Source organism: Python bivittatus, unplaced genomic scaffold, assembly GCF_059951505.1.
Source record: "Python bivittatus isolate LINGU-HERP-01145 unplaced genomic scaffold, Pbiv_v1 ctg000840_np1212, whole genome shotgun sequence".
NCBI classification, from domain to species: domain Eukaryota; kingdom Metazoa; phylum Chordata; class Lepidosauria; order Squamata; family Pythonidae; genus Python; species Python bivittatus.
Window position 1 is genome coordinate 14,923,304 of NW_028277113.1, and position 22,007 is coordinate 14,945,310.

At 38.7% G+C, this 22,007-nt stretch overlaps 1 protein-coding gene across 1 annotated transcript in view; it reads right to left on the reverse strand.

The window, feature by feature from the left end:
• Positions 1-1,049: 1,049 nt before the first annotated feature.
• Positions 1,050-22,007, reverse strand: part of LOC103049107 (uncharacterized) — a 164,786-nt gene continuing 143,828 nt past the window's right edge. The window contains 2 exon segments of the mRNA XM_088130906.1: positions 1,050-1,211; positions 6,709-6,915. Coding sequence (XP_087987032.1) covers positions 1,050-1,211; positions 6,709-6,915 — 369 coding nt within the window.

The following is a 22,007-nucleotide window of genomic DNA, read 5'->3' on the forward strand; positions in this document are numbered from 1 at the left end:
GCCATCTGGCCACCATTCTCCGCCACAATGCCATCCCTGCTCCTTCAGGGATATCTAGTTTACCACCAGAAGTCCAAGAGTTCAGTCTGTGTTCTAAGATCATAAAAGTAAACAATGTTGGGGTCTTAATGAATTGTGAGGACTGTAATTTGAACAAAGATAGAGAGGCACCATCATTGTTAGTTCTTACTGAAGGCAGCATAATCACCTGAAAATGAAAAGAAAATCATGAAGCAGCAACTTAGATAGATCAGTATTTCTCAGTCTCAGCAACTTTAAGATGCATAGACTTCAACTTCCAGAATTCCTCTGGCAGTATGTGACTTAGACCATGATAACAATTATCATTGGATAGATAGATGATTGATAGATGATTGATAAATAGACCTGATTTGCACCTCTTATCTCAATTGGTCTATCACCCTCAGGTGCTACGGAAGATACTTTCCCATCCACATTCCTATATTTAAGAGTTAATTGAACTGCTAGTTAGTTTTGCTTACATGGAATGTAAGCAAATGACTCAGGCAGCAAAATGATTGCAGCTTTAAATTCCAGAACTATCTGTTCTGCTCACATGTTAGTGATGCATGCCTGCGTGCTGCTTCAGTATTCAGAGAATGGGGGGGGGGGGGCACAATGAAGCTCCTTTAAAGGGGACACAACATACACACCAGCTTTCCTAGAAATGCCATTTAAAGTCTACTATAACAGAATATTCCCCCCTTTTCCTATGGCAAGAGTACCAGGACATAGAAAGAATGCAGCTCATCTTACTATCTTCTTTTAATAGAAATCCTTAAGATTTTGATTTGGAGATAAACCACTGCAATCAATTGGCTTATTCCTAGATAAGTGTGCATAAGACTGAAGCAATCATTTTTGTTTTATAGGAAGCAAACAAATTGTTCTGCAAACAATTCCCCAAACATTACTCTAAAATTGGTGTGAGGGAATGAGGGTTTGGGGAAGAAGGTTGAAGAATTTTTTTTTTTTTTTGCTGAATTCTTTTACTTATAAGGCTCATTCTGCTTGATAGTTTTAGTCATTTACAGCCACTGAACTAATACCTCCCCATCTTCCCATCTTCTTTTTTATTTCTTGATCTCCGAAGAAGCTTCCAGCAGAGGATCCATTCCACTTCTGTGCTCCTCAAAGTCTGCAGTGACTTCATTACATGCAAAATTGATTCCACTGACATCTCCAAATGTCTAGAAAATACAAGATTCAGACTGACTGTGGGCTATTTCAGAGAACTATTATGTCAAATCAAAGAGAGCTGGAAATAATATATACACTCACAGCTGAAGACTTAAATACATGAAGGAAGTCTATTCACATCCATGTTTGCTTCCACTGGAAATTAAATATAACAGAACAGGTATAGTTTCTTAGGGCAATCTTTTTCTTTTCATAGGATAATTGGCATGTAGCAGAAAAAAAATATTTTTTTTTCATGGGGAAAAACATATGACCTGGTTCAGGAAGATCTTGAAGATCTTTACAAAAATATTGCAGATGGACCTACTCACATCTAAAATATTATTGGACAGATCCACTGTCACATTACATCTGGATGATGATCTGTAAGCCCTACTGGAAAGGGAGTGATGTGGATCTAAGACAAATCTAACAGGCGGGTTCTTCACATAGAAGTGCCCAGTCTATTCACATGGCCAGGCAAGAAGAAGAAGCAGTTACTGGTGACATAGGCAAGCCATGGCAAATTCTCCAAACTGCCCATAAAATCAAGAAAGTAATTTAAAAAATCTTATCATATTTTAAAGTTCTAAACCAGACTTCCCCACCCAGTACTCCTGAGGCTGTATCATCCATGTCACTTTTCAGGTTCCACAGCAGCCTTCTGCCATAACTGCTTAGAGGTTATGCCTCTTGAAGCTCAACACATCCAGAGGGCACCAGACTGGGTAATAGGCAGGGATGCACAAAATCCTGCTGTTAACATAGCTGGCTGGGATCGTGCTGCCTACAATCCACCCATCCAGTGGGGTGAAGAGACTCTACAGACATATTGATGAAGCTGGAATGCAAGTTTCTTAATTTGGAGGAATTGTTTACGGGTTACGCTTCCTTTTGGTTCATGATTTATACTTTCAGACTGTCTTTCTTTATACTTTTGTTCAGGATCTTAAATACTGAAAAGATGGAAATAATACAATTAAAGATAAGTATTTTTAAGCCATGTTGCTTTAGATGAGAATAATTCAACATATTCATTTGTAAGCCACAAAAAGTGTGGTAAATACAAATCTTTGTACATAAATAAATAACTTACATATTTAATTTTCCATTGAAACTAGTGAGTTTAGCAAAGCTTTCAAACCATGCTGAGACTGATCTACATATTCCAGTTTAATGGATACTACTACAATGCTTAAATGTGATATTACAGACATCACTTTTTAGGTTCTATAAAAACTGGCATATAATAAACTGTAACATGATAAATATATATCAAGTGTGCTAAGATATTGGACATAGTCTGTATATCAAATTAATTGAAGGCCAAGTCATTGTTTCCAACAGTGACTCAATGGCAGTAACCTTTTATAATTAATCAACTTCTCCCAAAAGTTCACTTCACAGTATAATTATAAAAGTGAGCAAAAATTATAATTGATGCATTTTGTCAATCTGTGTAGCTGGAAGGTACTTTTTGAAAAGGTTACGTTTTTGTTTAAGTAAATTGAATTAATATTGCTTTGGACTTATCTTTGACTTTTTATTATTTTTTAAAAAAATCTTAAAACAGCAATAATGTATGCTAAATAAAAATTACGATTTATATGTTTAAAATATGGATTAAACACATGATTGAGGGTATATATTTGGAAGAAGTCCACTGAATGAAATTAGACACAAAATCTAATCTAGTGGTATCCATTCTTGAAAAAATCTGAATGCAGGCATCAGAGAAATTCAAAAATGGTTGTAAACTATCATGTTTAATGTGACAAACAGGGAAAATCGATGAAATATATGGCTGGGGAGCAATAGTATTAACATTATTTAATTTTCATTAAATGTAAATGTAAGTCAAATGAAATTTAGTATTTTGTCCTGGTCACAGCTGTTACTTTGAGGAGTTTAGGATTCAACATAGCAGTCAAGGGCCAGGTACAAATGGGAGGCCAAAAAAAAAAAAAAATGTGAATCCCTTTCTTAAACCAAGCAATTAATAGGTTGAATAGCTCTTTCTCTTCTCCCTCCTTCTACTCTAGGATAGGCATATGTTTATCACATTGACCTTCATTATCATAATTTAGGACTTGTTTAGTGGGACAGACATAACAAGCAGAAGTTTCAAGCTTGTTCGAGGGTCCTTGCTCAAATGAAGCAAAATCATTAAAAAGAAAAAAAAAATCCATCATGTTGTTTATAAGACACAACAGTGGCACTAGAGAAGCTACCAGCAATTGGTACCCTGGCTGAGCTTTGCACATGCATGGCCCCACCTTCATAAAATTTTCTGTATTTTTTTTTTTAAACTAGACTGGACACAGTTCATCAGAAGCAAACACCAACACTTTTGTTGCGGTTCTCAGTTGAAGCCGAAACAAAATCCAAGGGGATCCTGGAGTGATCTTCAGAGGTGACTAAGGCAAAGCTTGTGGGCATTGTTCCCTCTTTTCCTTGCATGGAGTTGTAAGCCCACCTGTCCCACCTTCCCAGCACCCTCCTTTCCCTTTCCTGCCTCTCTGAGACACTGCCACGGCCACCATACTGGCCTGTGCATCTCTTCTGATGGACGCAGCAGGAAGAACAACCTCCCCAACATGGCATACCACACCATTCTGTTCATCTTCCTCATATCTTTCTTTCCTCAAACGTTCAAAACATCTACATTTTGGTTCAGTCACAGACCCAACCAGCTGTTCCATGCACAGAAAAGTTAGTGCATAGAAGCTGTGGCTCTTTCCCAGGTTTCTGTATCTCTTCACTGACATCTAGTGGTCTTCCAGTGTTTTGCACCCCAGGTATGGCAGCCCCATCATATTCTGATCTGCTGCATTGTCTCTGATGGTCATTGTCCTTTTGGGGGGGGAGGGCTCAGATCAACAGTTTTACTTAAAAATATAAGTGTCATTGTATATGTTTTATGCTTGATTCTATTTTTGTGTACTGTATTAAAAAAATTAGGGTAAAGGATCTCAAAGAACCGAAGATTTTCTGTCTGCTTTTCTATCCTATAGTCATAATTCTTGAGATAGGTCTGACAGTTTTCAGTGACATTTGCAACTTTAGGCTGAAATAGTTTGGAATGCCTCTTTGGGAAGTTAGCGACGTGAGAAGTTTTCTAATCATTTTTACGACACACTGATTTAGAATGCATTGGAACTCCTCATGCTTCTTTTAAAACTCATGAACTGGTGAGGTTTCATCTATGGGCACAAAAACCACTGATCACCTGCATCTAAGCACATTATTGACAAAACTTAGCTTGCTTTATATGTGCCCAGTTTCACTGAGACAGTTTCTCACCAGGCATTTAGTTAATCACAAACAGATCTTCAACTCTAAACAGAGAGATTCAATCTAAACAGCATGAGGTGGTTGAGTTTTTTTCTCTCCAAAATAAAGTATTAGATAATTTTCTTACTTTTCAAGGAAATCATCGCTAGCTGCAAATGTGTACCTTATTTGAGAGCTGTTTTACATGCTATTATCCCAGTGCAGAAAAACAAGTAGCTCTTCATTTGATAAAAGCAGTTTTTCTCAACAGATGCAAAATATTCATTGTTCCTGAGATTAAATATCTGAATATTGCTTCTGAAGGAACAGCTGTCAGCTTAAATCTAAAGTCTAGTTTGTTTACCAATCGTATTTTATATTTGTTAGAAAATGACACCAAATGGCAATAACATTGATGAAAGTGTTCTACTGGGGAATAGACGTGCCCTTTGGTTATAGTATACATATCTTGATACAAAATGCCAGTATATCTTCCCGAGAATTATGTTAAATATGTAAAAAGCCTCTCCCTATAAAGTTAAAAATGCTAGATGATTCCAAGCTATAATTTAGCATTAGTGTCAAGACTGTTTCAGAAAATAAGCTACCGTTACCACTTCATTCTTTTTAAGTGTCACTCAGCATACTGTATCTGATCTTGCATTCAAAATAAGCCCTTGATGAGTTTATTCACTTTTCAAGACACACAAAAGAGCTGGAGCTTCATTCATTGTATATGGATGGCTGTAAATGGTTTTGCAAAGTAATAAGCTAGTAACCTCCCCCTTTCTCCCTCCTTCCAGTAGGGGGGGAAAAAGGATATCCATTTAGGAGAACTTTCTGTTGATTCAAGCAGCACATACATGCTTAATAAAAACAATCCCCCACTGAATACTTAATCCAGATGATGATAGAGGTTTCCTGGTCAGTCAAAGAAATTATGAGTGTCATTCTGAAGGATATAAATATAATACAAAACTTTTCATGGTTTCCTCCAACTATGTAATGCTACTTCATCTACCTGCAGTCCAGCCTATGTTGCTTTCTAGGTAACACACAAGACACTGAGCTATTTTCCCTGCAGAATTTTTAACAGTTCATGAGAAAAATGTCCAGCACTTCTAAAAGAGAGGAAGAGCCCCCCCATAGGAAAACAGCAGAAGAAAAATTGCAGCCTTTTTAAAACACTGTTCTTATTTACATCACAGTTTTTCATCAGCTGCATTTCTACTGCAATCAAATTTAAATCTCCTACTGCATTTAAACCCACCAAGAGACTGGGTTACTCAGCAAGACTGTCATAGACCAGTCTCTTCCTGCACCAGTGGGCATTGAACTACTTTCCACTGCTTGTGTCTTCACACAAGGGAAGACAGACCACAAACACCCACATCCACTTAACCCCTCTTGGCTTCAAGGTGATAGCCTAAAAGTACTTACCACTCGGGTGGGGTCTCACCCCAGTGTTCCACTTGACCCCGGACAAGCCCCCAATTGAAGGAGAAAAATTCCCCATGACCCAGTTTATGAGTGGAGACCACACAACCGCCTTGAACCAAGTTTATGTGAACAGCACTCAGGACCAGGCAACAAGGTTCTGCCCACTGAAGGAGGATACAAACAACCTTTATGTAAATGCTGACCAGTAAGGATGTCAAATGTCAATCATAACATGAGTTAGATTTTCTGTTTATAGTGAGATAAGCAGAATAATAAAGTGGAGGTCGGCACTAGGTTTTGCGCTTCGTTACTTCCTAGTTCACATTCAAAAACACAAGGGCTGGTTTAAGATAACTCATGAGTCAGCATCTGCAAATGCCTACGCAAGCTATTAAGGAGGCTGACTTGAATTCAGGGGCCTTGGTAGTTTGGAGGTTTTGGTCCAGGTATTTGTTTTCCTCCTTCACCTCTCTGGCTCTCCAGAAGCTTCCCTGCCCTAAAGAAAGGGAAAGGGCAAACCCTAACATCGGGCAACTAATTCATTGCCTCAGGGAAAAGATTTGATTTCTTATGAAGGCATGAAAAATGATTAATCGTTTATTGTGTTTCTACTTTTTAAAAAATATCTGGAATATAAGAGAGAATGGCTTGCTGAGGCGACTATTCATCTTGGTAGGTTGGAGGACCAACTGTTGTTCTTTCTCAGGCAGCAAAGAGCATTTGGACCGGTCCAGCCTTTGCAAGCTTTTTTTCTATTAAAATGTCATCATATTAAACAGATGGGCTTGGACTTACCTCAACAATAGCACCACTGGGCAGTCTAAGGAAGTGCCTGTATAGTTCTTGGAAACCCCCAAGATGAACTGTATATATCATTACATGAATGGTGATGCCTCTTGAGTTTCCTGCAGATTTCAGGATTTCACCTTGGGGATGGAAGCCACTGCAGGAGATTTCGGGCTGCTTGGCATGGTCTTCCCAGAAACATTCATAGACAACCACCTTTCAAAATAGAGATCCTTGGGTTAATCATTCATTCCGAAGAAACAGCTTAGCTATCACTCAATTATTACACAAAAATAGAATAATCCTAAAAAAATAGACTAATCATGGTGGGGAAGACAGCACCTATAGTGAAGTCTCCACTGGACCCAATTCCCACAGTGCGTAGTGTGGTGAGTTAGGCCATTCCCTTTCTTTCTGTACTCTGGTGAGAGAAAGGAAAGGCATAAAGCTCATTCTAGGACAGTGTTGTCCAAACTCAGCCACTTTAAGATAAGTGGACTTCAACTCCCAGAATTCCCCAGCCAGCCATGCTGGCTCAGGAATTCTGGGAGTTGAAGTCCACTCATCTTAAAGTGGCCAAGTTTGGACAACACTGTTCTAGGAGTATTACAGGGCAACAAGAAAGCTCTGGGTATGGTGAAGCCACAAAGGGACTTGGAGCCATAGTGGCAGCAGGACCCATGGAGATTTCATCAGTCCCACTAGGGAGTAGAAGTAAAAGGAATAAGAATAGATACTGTTCTTGACATTCCAATCTGCTAGTAGAGAGGAAGATTTGCTACATACTGGGCTCTGTGGAGCCTGCCAGGGACTATTGGACTTCCTCATATAAGTGTAGGGAGGTAGAAAAAAAGTATTAGGGCTGCATATATTTAAAAAATGATTCAGAAGAAGTAGTTCAAACAAGCCCAATAACGCTCTGCTATTCATTAAAGTAGCCCATTGGTTTTCAGGCTTTCACGTGAGCCAGAAAAAAAAGTTTTCTTTGCACTTCTTCCAAATCAGTATGTCCGTTCATTACTGAATAATTCAGAATGCAAGTCTGTTAAGAGGCAGAATAGTTGATATCTAATGTGCCTGAATAACCTGAAATAAGTGCCAAGAAGACGGCTCTGGTGTCATCTGACATCTCTATCATTAAGTTAATCAAAAAAGTCCACTCATCAATTCATAGGCCAAATGTGGCCTCTTAAATCTGCTGAGGCAGACTAGTCAAGAAATGGTGCATATCAGTCATGTCAGAGGCACTGAAGACAGTGAAGATCTCAGTTCACAAGAGCTGACAAGAGAGCTCAAAACGCCAGAACAGCATCCAGGAACCCTTTCGTGAAATCCATCCTTCAGCAGAAAAACACATTAAGGGCAGTAATTCAGTGATAAGAGGCAGGCCGGAACAGGTTCAAAATGCTGAATATTTCATGGCACTGTTAATTAAAACAGGGGTGCCATTCTTTTAATTGCATTGTAACCATTTCAGTCCGATATGATGACTGACACAAATGTCCTTATAGTTGATTTAGCTTGTCATGATTACAAAATGTTATTTGGATCGAACACTGAAATAGCAATTAAATAAGGCTTTCCATTTCATATTTCCTATTTCTTGAGAAGGAAAAGGTAGGAGAAAACTGAAACCTGTACATGCACTTCAGCAAGCCTCACAAGAATGTTGAGTCCTCCCCCCCGCCCCCCCGAATGGATTTTTGTCAGGTATAATGCTTTCAGGTCCTTCCTCGCTTTCCTCAAGGGTGCAACTCCAGAGCTCTTATTCCACAAGAATTGCACGAAAGAAAGAATTTGCACTGCATGTGCTTCTAGCATTTATGTGCTGCTTGATTTGCAACTTGCAAATATTCTACTTTCTATCCAAATCTTACTGAGAGAGAGAGAAAATCCTGAACATTTATAAGCTGTCTCTCTATTTAAGGTTTCACTATGAACAGTGGGAGAACCAGTATTTGGTTGACATTTTCTCTTTCAGTAAGGATTGTTGAGGCCAATATTTTTTTACTTCAGCTCACCATTCCTTCTTAGGATTATTAGCCTTTTCAATGCTATATCTTTTGTCTAAATGTGAGGTGGAATATAACGGCTGCCATTTTGGTCTTACTAACAAAGGCCAGCAGACTGGTTTAACTGTAATTTCAGACATGATTTACATATCCAGACTCTTGATGGCGGTAATCCTGGGGGCCCTTAAATACTATCCAGTAGTCCACTGATCAGATTGGGCTTCATTCCCTGTCCAGTTGGAAAGTTTACTGGGTTGGAGTTTGGAGGAAAGAAATAAAACACTGGAACAATATAGAGGAACTGTATGATACAAAGGGGACTGGTACTTGTTACTACACTTGCCTAGGGCAAAGTGGAAGCAATCTGGCAACACACTCTATATCAGGGGTGATTAACCTGAAATTCCAGGATTTATTTATTAATAGAATTATATGGTCGCCCAACTTGCACATTGAGACTCTTACAGCAAACCAAAAGAAGACCAAACCAAATGATTCCAATGAAAAACCAGACAATTGTTAAGACATGACCGGGGTTCACATTCATGCCCTCAGATGGGAACTCTACTTATCCTGGCCCAATGCCCAAAGAAATAGCCAGGTTGTTTACAGCCTTTCTGAAGACCAACAAGGTTGGGATCAACTGTAGACTGGGGAGAAGATTGCTCAAAAGGGCACATGCTTACATTGTTCAGAGAAGGGACCCCAAATGTGCCCACCTGGTTAGAATGTGTAGGACAGGCAGATACCATTGGGGAGAGGCAGTCCCATAAATAACCTAGTCCTATGCCACATAGAGTTTATAGTGGATATAAATTGCACCCAGAAGCCAATAGGGAGCCAGTGCAACTCGCAAAGTAGTTGGGGTTATGTGGGCACAGTGAGATAATCCCATAACCACCCAGGTCTCTGTGCTCTGGACTAATTGTAGCTTCCAAATTGTCTTCAAGGGCAGCCCATGAAAAGCACGTTGAAGTAGTCCAGACCAGAGATGACTCTAGCACGAGTAAACAGCAAGTCCAGGAATGGATGCAACTGGAGTACAAGACGAAGTTCTGCAGAAGCCCTCCTGGCAAAATCTGCCACTTGCAGCAGCTGTGAATCCAGGAGGGTCCCTTGATTACATAATACATCTGAATGGGCAAGTGCATCTAGAACTAAAGATGAAAAATCTCCAGTTCGGAGATCTGGGAACCCCAAGCTCACAACCATTCAGTCTTGATTGGACTAAGCTGAACTCTCTCCTTCCCTATCCAAACCCCTCAACTTCCAGGCCCTGGGATCGAACCTTGATCATTTAGTCATCCAGGGGCAGAGATTTACAACTGAGAATTATCAGGGATGTTGATGATACTGCACCCTATGCTGATGGATGGCCTTCCCGAGAAGCTTCATGTAGATGTTAAAAAGAAGCAGCAAGGGGGTAGACCCTGAGACACCCCCAGGAGAAGGAGTTTAGGTCTGGATCACTCCCTACCACAAACACCGACTGGAACCAGCCTTGGACAAAGGAGGAGAACCACTGTAACATGGTACTTCCCACCTCGCTGAGCCAGCCCAGAAAAATATAATGGGATTTTTAAAATGTCTTTGTTATTCAAGTGTTGAAATACCAAAAGTATTTTCAAAAGCAAATATTGGAATGCCAAGGAAGTAGGAAAAAAGGGAAAAAGCAAGATGATGCAAGAAAAGATTACTGCTAAATAAATAAATAAATGTCATAGTGGGAAAAGAAAAAGTGGATTACACTCTCTCCTTCCCTTCCATTTGTATCCCCAGCCACAGGTCATCATTTAGATATTTGAACTTTATATCAAACATTAGTAATTATTGCAGGTTTCTGTTTCAGTCCTAAAAACCGTATTCCAGATATCTAAATCTGCCTTGCTCTGTGAAGTATTGTATGTAAAGAACTAAGTTCTTCCTTGAACTTAGTTAAATTTCCATTATGGATATACTGTATACCATCAATTTTACCAATGCAGCATATTCTAGTCTCTCAGTCTGATATTGTGAGCAAGGTATCTCTTTTCCAGTACTGTGCTAGGTTTATCCCTACTGCGATCAACAAGTGTTTCAAATTCTGCCATCTTTCTCAGAGTTGCTCCTTTTTTGAGATTGCTTTTTATTTTTCCAGTTATTTGTAGATAAATTAACCGTGGTAAATCCCTTCCTTCGTTGTACAGTTCCTGTTGTGTCTAAATTCTGAAAGCCAGAATGACATGATTCTATTGTGAATGTGTAACATCCACCAGCACAACGCATGTTTGCATTTTCTTCTAGATGCCTGCATGCTTTTTTCTTCAGAGTCACATTCCATGAGATTTATATGCCTACATAGATTAAGAGAGAATTCACCAAACTGGGAATCTGACAGCAGGTATCAAGAGCATAAGCAGAATTCAATTTGGAATGAAGGATAAGAGTAAGTTAGGAAAAACAGATGCATAAAGAAGTACAGAAGGGGACGGATCTCTTGGACTGACATCAAGATCCTGGAACAGCAAAGTCAACTCTTACCAAAAGAGGGTTTTTACTGCAAACGGCACACAGTAAAAAACAATATCATCGGGGCTACCGATTGTTAATTTGGTAGGCTTTTGATAGGCCTAACCAATAGGATGCAATTACATTACAAGCATTTTCTCTTGAAGGCAGAGAACATATTTCTTGTCTTGAAAAGCTCTTTCCTAGTTAGACATCCCCTAGAGCTCTTGGTATACCTGTCTAGATTCCTGAAGGAGCTGTTCCATTGGTAGAACGTCTGTGCTAGCAGGAAGGTGTATGCGCACAGGGGAGGAAGAATTGAGGATGAGACTGACTTTTCCTGACATTCCAAGGCTCTTCCTCTTGACAGTTTCACATCACCTCCAGGAACCAGGTTCTGCACATCCTAGAATGGTTTCCTCAGCTCTGAAACATTGATTTTTTCAAAGATTCAGGGAGTGACTTTGGATTGGGAAGCAGAAACAGGTTCATCTGACTGGGTTCTGATGTCCTAGAGAAGCACTTTATTTTTCCTTTTTCTACTATTTATTTTTTGTATTAGCTTATGTAATACTACCCTTGCCTGACACAATAGTTGGAACTGCACAGATGTTCTTTCAGAACTGCACATTCTATATCTGATTGCACATGTTGCTTTAACTTCCGCAAAGTGCAAAGTGTTCTTTGCTTCTTCACACCAGCTCTGATTTGAGTCGCATTTCAAAGATAGGAAAAAGAGAATCTCATATTGGTCATTAATCAAATATCTTCACTCATTAAGGAAAATTATTCAGTGAAAGTTCTAGACTTCCGTCATCCTTCCAGGGGAAGCCCTTACTACAGTATGGTAGAAGCAGTGATAAAGCCAGTGAAATCCTTAATAGCATGGTCAGTTTTGTGAATGACATGAATCTGTTTTTTTTCTACTTATCCAATGGCAATTGGGTGGAAGAGCAATTTTAGTACAATTATTCAAACCAACTTGCCTCTTAGAGCAATGCTTTTTTTAAAAAAAAAGTGGAAGACCACTATACATTGTTACCCTTCTCTACAAAACAGAAGAAAAATCACTGTTTATCAACTGTTTACATTATTTTTTCCATTGTCAAATGCACCATCCCCATTTTGTACCAGCAGCCAACAGAATTTCCTTCAGCTCCTGAAGAAGAGATTTGGGGAAGGGGGGAGCGATTATTTCTGAAGAGTGGAAAAATCAGATTTCGGGGATTCAGTCTGTCATAAAAGGCTTGTTGCATAATATATGATGGATTGGTTCTTTTATTTAACTTTCCAAAACATATAACAGTAAGGAAAGGTGCTAAGCACTAAAGTCAGCATTAATTTACAGTAGGAAAAATAATTAGAATCTCTTCCCCCCCGCCGTTTTTTTTTTTTAAAGAATCTAGTGAAAATGTAAACAATGCTTCCCTCCAGGCAGACACTTTATCAAGTTGACAGATGCATTTGAATTTTCATGGGTGGGGGACACATTAAGTTATTTATGTGTCATTTTAATAGAAAGCCCTAACCGTCAAGATGGACAGACGATTTTATCAGAACTGCTGTTTGCAACTAATCCACCAACTTAACACCCCAGGAAAATACCTGAAACAAAAATGGGTACATTTTTCTTATACACTCCATTATACCCAAATCAATATGGGGACTATTCATCTCTAGTTAGACATTTACTACACAGCCTCCCTACATTCCTTCCAACCGTAAGGATGAGCGGTGCTTGACTAATGCAGAAACTGAGTTCATTGTTATAGTGAAATTGTTAGTTCTTAATTGGTGGAATATTGGTGGGAGGAAAGTATTATGGGCCCCATTAGTTCAGCAGTATTAATTAGTTAGTGTAGTATGTTAGTTCAGCAGCAGCAGAACTACAGGTTGTCCATGACCTTTGATTTCATAATCTGAAAGAAAATAACCCATTCCAAGGCCATTAAATAGGATTTACTCCCTGTGATGAAAAAAAAAAAAATTGGGAAAATGTGCATTTCACTGTCAGGTTCCTTCAGACATAGATATAACTAAGCTTCTGTTAGAACAGTAATATTTTGGGAACATTTCTCACCCAGATTCACATTCTCAGTTCATGCTGTGAAGGGGCAGTCTTTACCATGCTGGTGAAGTATATAATTCATTTGAAGATCTGGAGAGCTGTGCAAAAAATAATAATGATAACCATAATTCAGAGGCCAAGTGAGTCCAAATCCATCTCTTTGTGACTCTGCTCCAAGTCGACATCATTATCAGCTCAGCAGCTTTACTCCATGAACTCAGCTACACTGTTCAATCAATGTCAGAATATTTTGGGTACTAGCTATTGGGGGGAAATGGCTTGGCAATGTGTCAGCTTGCTGTTTTCCAAGCTTGATTCATCATAGGTCTTTTCTTGGACATACTATTCATAGTCCTGGCTTTTAACATCAAAGAAAAAGAAAGAAAAAGGCTGAGAGAAACAGCATGTGACTTTCTATCATAAAGAACCATTTCATTGGGCTGAGCCAATAAAAAATTGGACTGGACTAAAGGGAACTTTACAGGGAGTGCTTCTGGGGTTTCTCTTCCCATAGTATAAGAATAGTGGAGAAGTTGGGGATGGGAGATTTTCGATGGTGGTGGGGGTCTGTATTGTTTGAAATTCCTTGTATGCTTGTTGTGGAAATAGTAGAGTAAGAAGGAGGAGAGGTAGTGTAATATATGGTTTGGATATTATTGCTAATTGTGTGATTGAGGAGATCTCATAAGGACAGGCTAGGGATATTGCTAGTATACCAACTACCTAGTTGCCTGGCAGTTGCCCTCCATGAGTCCTTGATCTTACCATGGGGATGGTGAAGTGCCAAAGGCAAATGTGTTGGGGTGATTCAATCTCCATGCCCTAGGAGAGGGGTCTGGTACACCTTGTGTGTTCATGGCTTCCATGGAGACATTTAGCCTGTCCCAGGTAATCTCAGCTGTGACATGCATGGGTGGGCTCATGCTATACCTGGTCTTTACTTTGGAGCAGGTGAGACATGATTTGGAGATAAAGGACACTGGCATCTGTCCTTTTCTGTGGTCAGATCACTTCCTCATCAAACTGTACCTTACAGATGCCTTGGACCTACATGGATGGCAGGCTCTTTAAATTGATCCATTACAGGTATCTAATGAATCCAAAAGAATTAGAGTGGGAGTTTAGAGGATTTCCTGACAATCAGGTGGGCAATTCCATCTTGTACCTGGTCAATTTTTGGAATACCAGATGAGGTTGCTCCTGCAACCTGTCTGTGTGCTTAAAGTCTTTGTTCCTCTTGTATGAGGTGACACAGGGTTTGGTGCTGTCCTCTATAGTTTCTAACAACTATAAAAAGTTGCTGGGAGAGGCCATCCATCAGTTTATAGTGAGATATCATCAGTACGCTGCCAACACTCAGCTGTACATCATCTCAGGTAGAGCAGGGGTGCTGCACAAACCCTGAGCTAGTGTCTGATAGCTGCCAGGGTCTGGATGGGGTGAAATAACATCAGATTAAATCCCTTAAGACTGAGTTGCTCTGCCTCAATAAACATCCAGGAACACTGGCCCTGGTAATTATTCTCATTGGGGTCATGTTCTCCCTGGACAAATTGGGTCTGGAGTCTGGTGGCCTATAGAACTCACAGCTCCTGCTTAAACAGCATGCATAGGCTAAGGCGAGGGAGGTCCTTGCCCAGCTTCAGCTGGTACATCAGTTACAGTCCTACCTGAACCATGATGCAATCATAATTCACTGTAGTGCTGTCTGCAGCTAGACTGCTGACAAGTGTCCTGCACTAGTCCAAGAAATAACAACAGTCTGTGAATGGTAGCCAGTTTAACAGTGAGTTTATTAATCAATTAATGTGAGAAGTAGAGATGATGTTTTGTCTGAGAGGTTATAAATCAAAAGCCAGGAGATACACAGAACTGAACTCTTGCCCTTTAGTCAGAAGACATCACCAGGGGAACAAACTTGTTTTGAAGCAGAGAAACCCAGAATCCCAGAGCCAGTATCTATAAAATCCAGTCCGTGGTTGTAGCTGAAGGTTCAAGTTTCAGGTCAAGAAGAAGCCAAAGGCGCATAGATCTGGAGATAGGAGAATTGTTTGCAACTAAGGGGAAAAAGTCTGGGAGTTGTTCTCATACAGCCCCAGTTGCTGTGGTGTGGCTAAATTAAGAGAGTTGGCATCCAGTCCTCCCCAGGAGATGAGCTGACCACCTCTGCTTTGCCGTTCATAACCAGTGTGTTCTTGGGTTAGGCGCTGTATCAGCATCAGGCCCATCATTACGTGAGTCACTCCCCACCTGCTCAGTTTTGTTGTCTCTGGAAGCTGCTTCAGTTATTTGATTGCTTGCAAGCTCAGATTCCAGTTCAGAGGAGATCATTAACAGCAGGCCAACTCTGCCATTACAGAGAAACAAGGGTTCCAAAATGAGTGCACTGGTTATCAGTAGGTTTTCAGGCCCAATTCATAGACCTGGTCATTACCTACAAAGCTCTATGTGGCATAGCACTAGGACAACCCAAGAAATGCCTTGCCAGGATTGAATCTGCTTATGATGAAGATCGCAAGAGGGCCTGCAGAACATCCCCTCTGAATGTGAAGACCATAGGACATGGACTAGGTGGAAGGCATTTTTTCACTGTGCCCCCCACTTTGGATTGATTTTCTCCTGAGATTCATGCAGCACCCTCCTTCCTGATGTTCTGCAAAGTGTTAAAACAAACATATTTCATTCCACTTTTAACCCATAGATGATTGTTTACAGTAGTCACGGGGGGGGGGGGGGTTGATTAATGCTATTATGCTGGTGTTAGGCTTCTACTTGGTTGAAATAAATACTTTTTTTAAAAAAGTGTTTGTCTGCGCACCCATGCCAGCACATTTGTCAGCAAGTAAAAAATGTTAAAGTGTGCTTCTGGATCAATGTTTACAGAAGCAAAATAGAGTTATAAGAATTTCTTTTCCCCACCAACTCTGTGTCTTAAAATATTATCTCAGTTTTTTTCTTTACCATTTATATCATAATATTCATAGATTAACATCCATGCCATTCAAGGACACTTCCAACCACTGTTATTTTCCTTAACCATCTCACCGAGCTTTTCTTCAGTCAAAACAACAGCACAACGTAAACAAAAATGATGCAGCTTGTTTAGCCAAAGCTTTAGCTGAACCTGGGATGGCCAGAATAAAGCATTATTAAAATGACATTTCTGAATTAACCACCACCTAAGCATCTGTTCAGAGTAAACAATGTGGTCTACTGTATTTGTTGACATTGTATATACAAGCCCACTGCAGGTGAGCAAGCCTGAAGAAGCAAGAACTACAGAGATTTCAGTAAGGATTTTTAATGCTAATTCTGAGATAAATACAGAATCTTGAAACTGTAAAAGGAATTTCCCACCCTCATTTATAGTGAGTTAATTAAGGCAGCCTCTTTTTTAATTTTTTGAAAGACTTCTTCCTTGGTTTAAAATCAGGAAGGAACTGAGATCAAGACAGATTTTTTTGAATCAGTCTCAGGTAAATAATAGTAAGGATTTATGAGGGTCTTTCTCCCCTAGGTGTGATATAACTGTTAAGGTTTGCACCCGGGCATCTGCTAGAGAACCATGCTATAGTGAGTAGCAACAAAAAGTAAAAGGCACAGATTCAAGTGTTAATTGCTTGAGACTCTCACATGAAACATTCATAAAGTGTGCAAATTCAAGTGTTCTATAGGGTAGAATGATGGGAAAACTAGGTCTTAATTAACTCTTGGGATAATTTACAAATATGCTCATCACCCTAGTTGCCCAGCCTGCTAATAAGATCCTTGATAAATGGCATGTGCTCAGAAAGACTAGTTAAAACATGACAGACAACAGGGGGAAAGATGCAGGAACAATCAGAAACAACTATGGACAATTCCCCCCCAAGCACACTATTAGGGATACAAAAAACTTTCTGATCCCCACCCCAATAATTCCATTTTCTCAAAAATTGGGAATCATAAGTTTGGAACACTTATGTGATCCTTGCAGTTGTTGCTTTTGGGAAGATTTCTGGTTGAACTTGTAACCAAGGTTGGATTCTGCCATTGAATGCAAACATATCTGACTATAACCAATCCGTGATCAGGATCAGAAGACTATGGTCTACTTTTATGTTCTAATACTTTCTGTAGAATCTCATTCATAGCACAATCTTACATATGTGAATTTGTGCAGAAATGCATTTAATGGATCTTAGTTCTTGGCATATATAGTAAAATTACAAATGTTTATGTCATATTCTAATATCTATACTAAACTGATTGTGAACACCTTCAAAGTAAACTACAAAAGGACAAAACATGAAGCTGATGATCTCTGAATGAAATAAAGCTGTGTGGCCTAAAAAGGCGATAACAGCAGCATTTTCATGTTGGGTTTAGTGGCAAGAATATCAGATAACTTCCATTTACTTTTATTCTTTGAGCAAAATGTGGGGTATTTTATGCATTCAAGTAAAACTGCTTGTTTATTCCAGCTGTTTAACATTTGTCAGGGGATTTACCAACCTCAGGCAACTTTTTCAAGGCTCATTAAAACCAGACCACAGACAAAACTTGTGGGCTCAAGTTAGGCCAATGTAACCCTGCAGACTGCTATACTGTTGCACAAGTTAAATATAGTTGTTAATCTGAATAACGGTTCTCAATGAGATATTGTGTTTGTATCTTCTTCACTGGTTTCAGTACATATGCAGTAGTCTTTTACAAATAGGTTTCCTGTGAAATTTTGAGAAGATCTAGTGCAATTTCATGAGAACGTTAATCTAACTGAAAGACAATGAATTTATAATTTAATGTGATTTAATGGTACAAAATATCCTTTTCCCATCTTTCCCTCTCAACTTTCCAAGCAACAGCTGGAATTTATGTTTCTAAAAATGATGGAATTCAGTTATTACATTTTTATTCCTCTAAATCCTAGATACTACTTGAAAGGTGGATGAGATCTTGTAGAGACTAATTCAGTTAAATCTGAAAGCTTTCCTGTACTCTTCCTAAAAATTCTGCCATGTAAACATAAATATTAGAGCAGCTTCTTTCTCTGCTCTTCTCTCCATCCCATCAGTTTTTTACATGTCTGGTTAGTCTTTGGAAAGTATTGCAGCCTGACTGTGTAATTTGACTTTAAGGAGTCTATTTCAGAATGGAAATCAGGGTGGGTTAAAATTAATATCTGGTGCTAAATATTTCAACTTTTGATTTCAAAGTTTTACAGTTTCTTTTAAAAATACATTTTGAAAGTTTGGGGATATATGCAACAAGTTGTTTAATGATATTTCTTCCTGTCTTCTTCTTGACTTACTTCCATTTTTTTCTCTTGCTTTCTCCACCACTGCTACACCACCTCTTTAGCCAAACATTTTTAAAGGGATGGTATACAAATAAGGATAGGGACAGGAAGGGTCCTTATAAGGTAAGGTGGGGAAACACTGGCATTTTCTTGCTTTGAATCCTTTCTTCAGCTCTCAGATTGTTCTATGAGGTTTCCCCCTTCTTGCTGTGGATCTTCTGCTTCTGTGCTTTCTACCTCCTGACTCAATCACTACAGCTTCTTAACCTACTTCTCCAATATCCAACTTGCTCTAATTCTATCTTCTGGTAGACGTTTCCTTATTCCCTACACTTGACCTTCAAGTGACATATGGAATTACAAAAAGTAGTGAGTGGAGTCAAGTCAACATTAAGTATGATAATTTTGATTAAATAATGATGCAATTTCTTCCTAGAAGATTTTGTCTTGAAGAAGCCGGAGAGTTCAGTAGCTTTACTGATCCTGAGAGTAATGCTAACAGGAGCAGGAGCTTCTGGAAGAGTTACCATTTTGGTAAGGTCAAAAGGGAGGAGTAAAACTAATGGAATGAAGACATGTGCTGCTGTCCAGCTGAGAAGAAAGAACTGGAAAATACAATAGGAAAATTCTATATTGTTGCCAAGAAAAGAATGAGAACATGGAAGAAGTCTTGGGGTCAGATGAGAAGACTCTCAAGTTGGAAATCAGACCTCTAGTTAGTGGGAAATAAATCAAACTTTTATGAATAGCTCTTGAGCTAATAAGGAAGCCAGATCAAAGCCACAAGAAAGTCAGGTCACTTAAGTGCCAGTACTAAAGAAGAGATTTTCATTTTACAAGGATGCAGACAAATAGAATATGGAATGTAAGAAGCATAGTCCAAGAAAAAGTGAAATCTTTCAAGAAGAAAGGAAGTGTGCTAAACTAAATACTTTAGAAATATGTGAACTTAGCTGGACTGGTTATATTATGGTTATATTGTGATTACATAATATACTATTAAAGTATCACACTATATAAAGAACAGAAGGGCAATGATACCCCAAAAGCACATTGCTACATATGAACTCAGCCATTACCCAATGAACAACAGGATATCTATTTTAATGGGTGGATAACCAAAGAACATCAATATTATTCAAATGTACACTCCTGTTGTAGATGCAACAATGGTAAGACTGAGGAATTCTATGGCAAATGACCAAAAGTACTAAATGCAACATCTAGAAAGGATATAATACAAACGGGTGACTGGAAAACCTGGAATTACAGGACAATTTTGAATTATATAAGCATAATAATGCAGAAGATACTTAAAGAGCTTTGTGAAGAGAATCCTTTCTTCATTACCAACATCTGCTTCTAGCAACATAAATTCAGATTCTACAACTGGATATTACCAGATGAACAGGGGAATCAAAATTACTACATAACAGGAAACAGAAGGTGGAGAAATAGAATGCAATTACTCAGGACACTTACAGTTATGAAGTATGGAACAGATCATGAATTATTGGTATCAAATATCTGGATTAAACTTAGAAAGTAAACAGGTGTGTCAGCAAAATACAATCTGAGGGTCATGTAGTTAATACAAAAATAAATGTGAGGAACATATTTACTATGTTTAATTTATGCCAAAGAAATTCTGAGAAGCTATGGGAAGAGGTAAGGAAAACTGTGAAAGCTGAAAGCAAAGAAAAAAATTCTCCCAAAGATCAAAGGGCTTTTATGACAAGCTATCATGATAGCCAGGGAAAGACAAAGAAACAACAGCCTTGAGCAACAAGAAGGACATATGCCAACTAAATGCCAACTTTCAACATCAAGCAAAAGAAGAGAACGAAAAGATATCTTAATCAGGAATATCACCAAAGAGAAAAAAGTAAGAAAAAGAAGATGAGACATGTTTGTTAAAGATCAGAGAATTGCAGGAAAATTTATAGCTAAGGTAGGACTACAGAAAAGTAATCATGGGAGAGATTAGGAAGAAGCAAATGAGGTAAAAGAAGTTAGAAACAGTATACTACAACTCTTTACCAGCAGGATTAGACAATGGAAGAAACATTTGCAGAGAGAGAATATGTTATAGGAATTGACTTCACTAGAAAGTGAGGTACAACAGGCTGTAGACCAGCTGTGAAATAAGGAAGCACCAGGTGCAAGCAAACTACCAACTAAACCATTTAAAGAGATCAGATAGCTAATATAAGATATATAATGAAGACAGCAAAAATTATACTTTTGCTTTATTTACAGAAAGTCATTTTATTATGTAGATAAGACCAATATGTGCAACATCTTAAGGCTAATGGGTGGGTCAGAGCACCTGATTATTTTTCCAACATACCTTTCAAATGAACCTGTAATAACTAAATTGGCAGGTATTTCTATGACAATAAGTATTAGAACAGTTAAAGCAATGATTTTATATGTATGGTTATGAAAGATGGATATTAAGAAAGAGCAAAAGTTATATACTTTTGAATTATGGCTTTAGAGACAGTTACAAAGATAATCATGGATTGCAGAAATCATCACTCAGTCCTGCACAAGAAGAAAAACTGACTGCTTTCTTGATGTAATCAATTGATGTAATCAATTCTGATCAGCAAACAGAAGCTTACTTATATATCAGTGCAGAATACCAGATATTCAAACCATGGCTTGTTAACCCAGAAGCTCATCGCCATTGGACAGAAGTTGACCTACTTTGGGCATGCAGTGCAAATGGATGATGGAGCAGAAAAAAAATTACTGTGCTTGGCCAATTGAAGGGAGTAGAAAAAATTGAAACAATGAATAAGATGAACAGACTAGATCAGGGAAATCACTGGAATTTCTTTGGAAAAAGCTATAGCTATTGCCAGAGAGAGGTTGATTTATCCATATAGTGTAACTAAATGTAATTCAAGATAACAGCAGTTACTGTGAAGACCCTCCAGGCATGTATTTAACAGCTTCCCTGTTTCTCATATTAAAACATTTTGCCATTTGCTAATAACTTGGTTTATGTTGTTTGTGGGTAGCCCCCCAGATTTGGGGAGAGGTCTTGGGCCTCTGCTGTAATATTTGAGTTTTTCTCTTAATGGATAGCAACATAACTAGTCAAGAACTTTTCTTCCTTTCTGGTGCAGCTAGCCCAGAAAGACCATCGATCAGGTAGAACTTCCATGAAGGTATTTCTGCTTGGAGCAATTCTGTTAAATGAAGAACTTCAAGCCACCTGAAGTGTTGAGATGTTAACAATGTCAGAAAACTAATTATCATATTTTCACTTGCACACTTCAAACCTGCTTGCTAATTAATCTCTGTGAACAGGATGCCTATGAATCAAATAATAATGTCTGATCATATGAAATGAAATGTGTAGAGTAGCCCAGCCTCTGAGCAAACACAACTGCTTGCATAGAGGTGACACTAAAAAAACCTGCTTTTCACAGGGTTATTTCTTCTAACAACT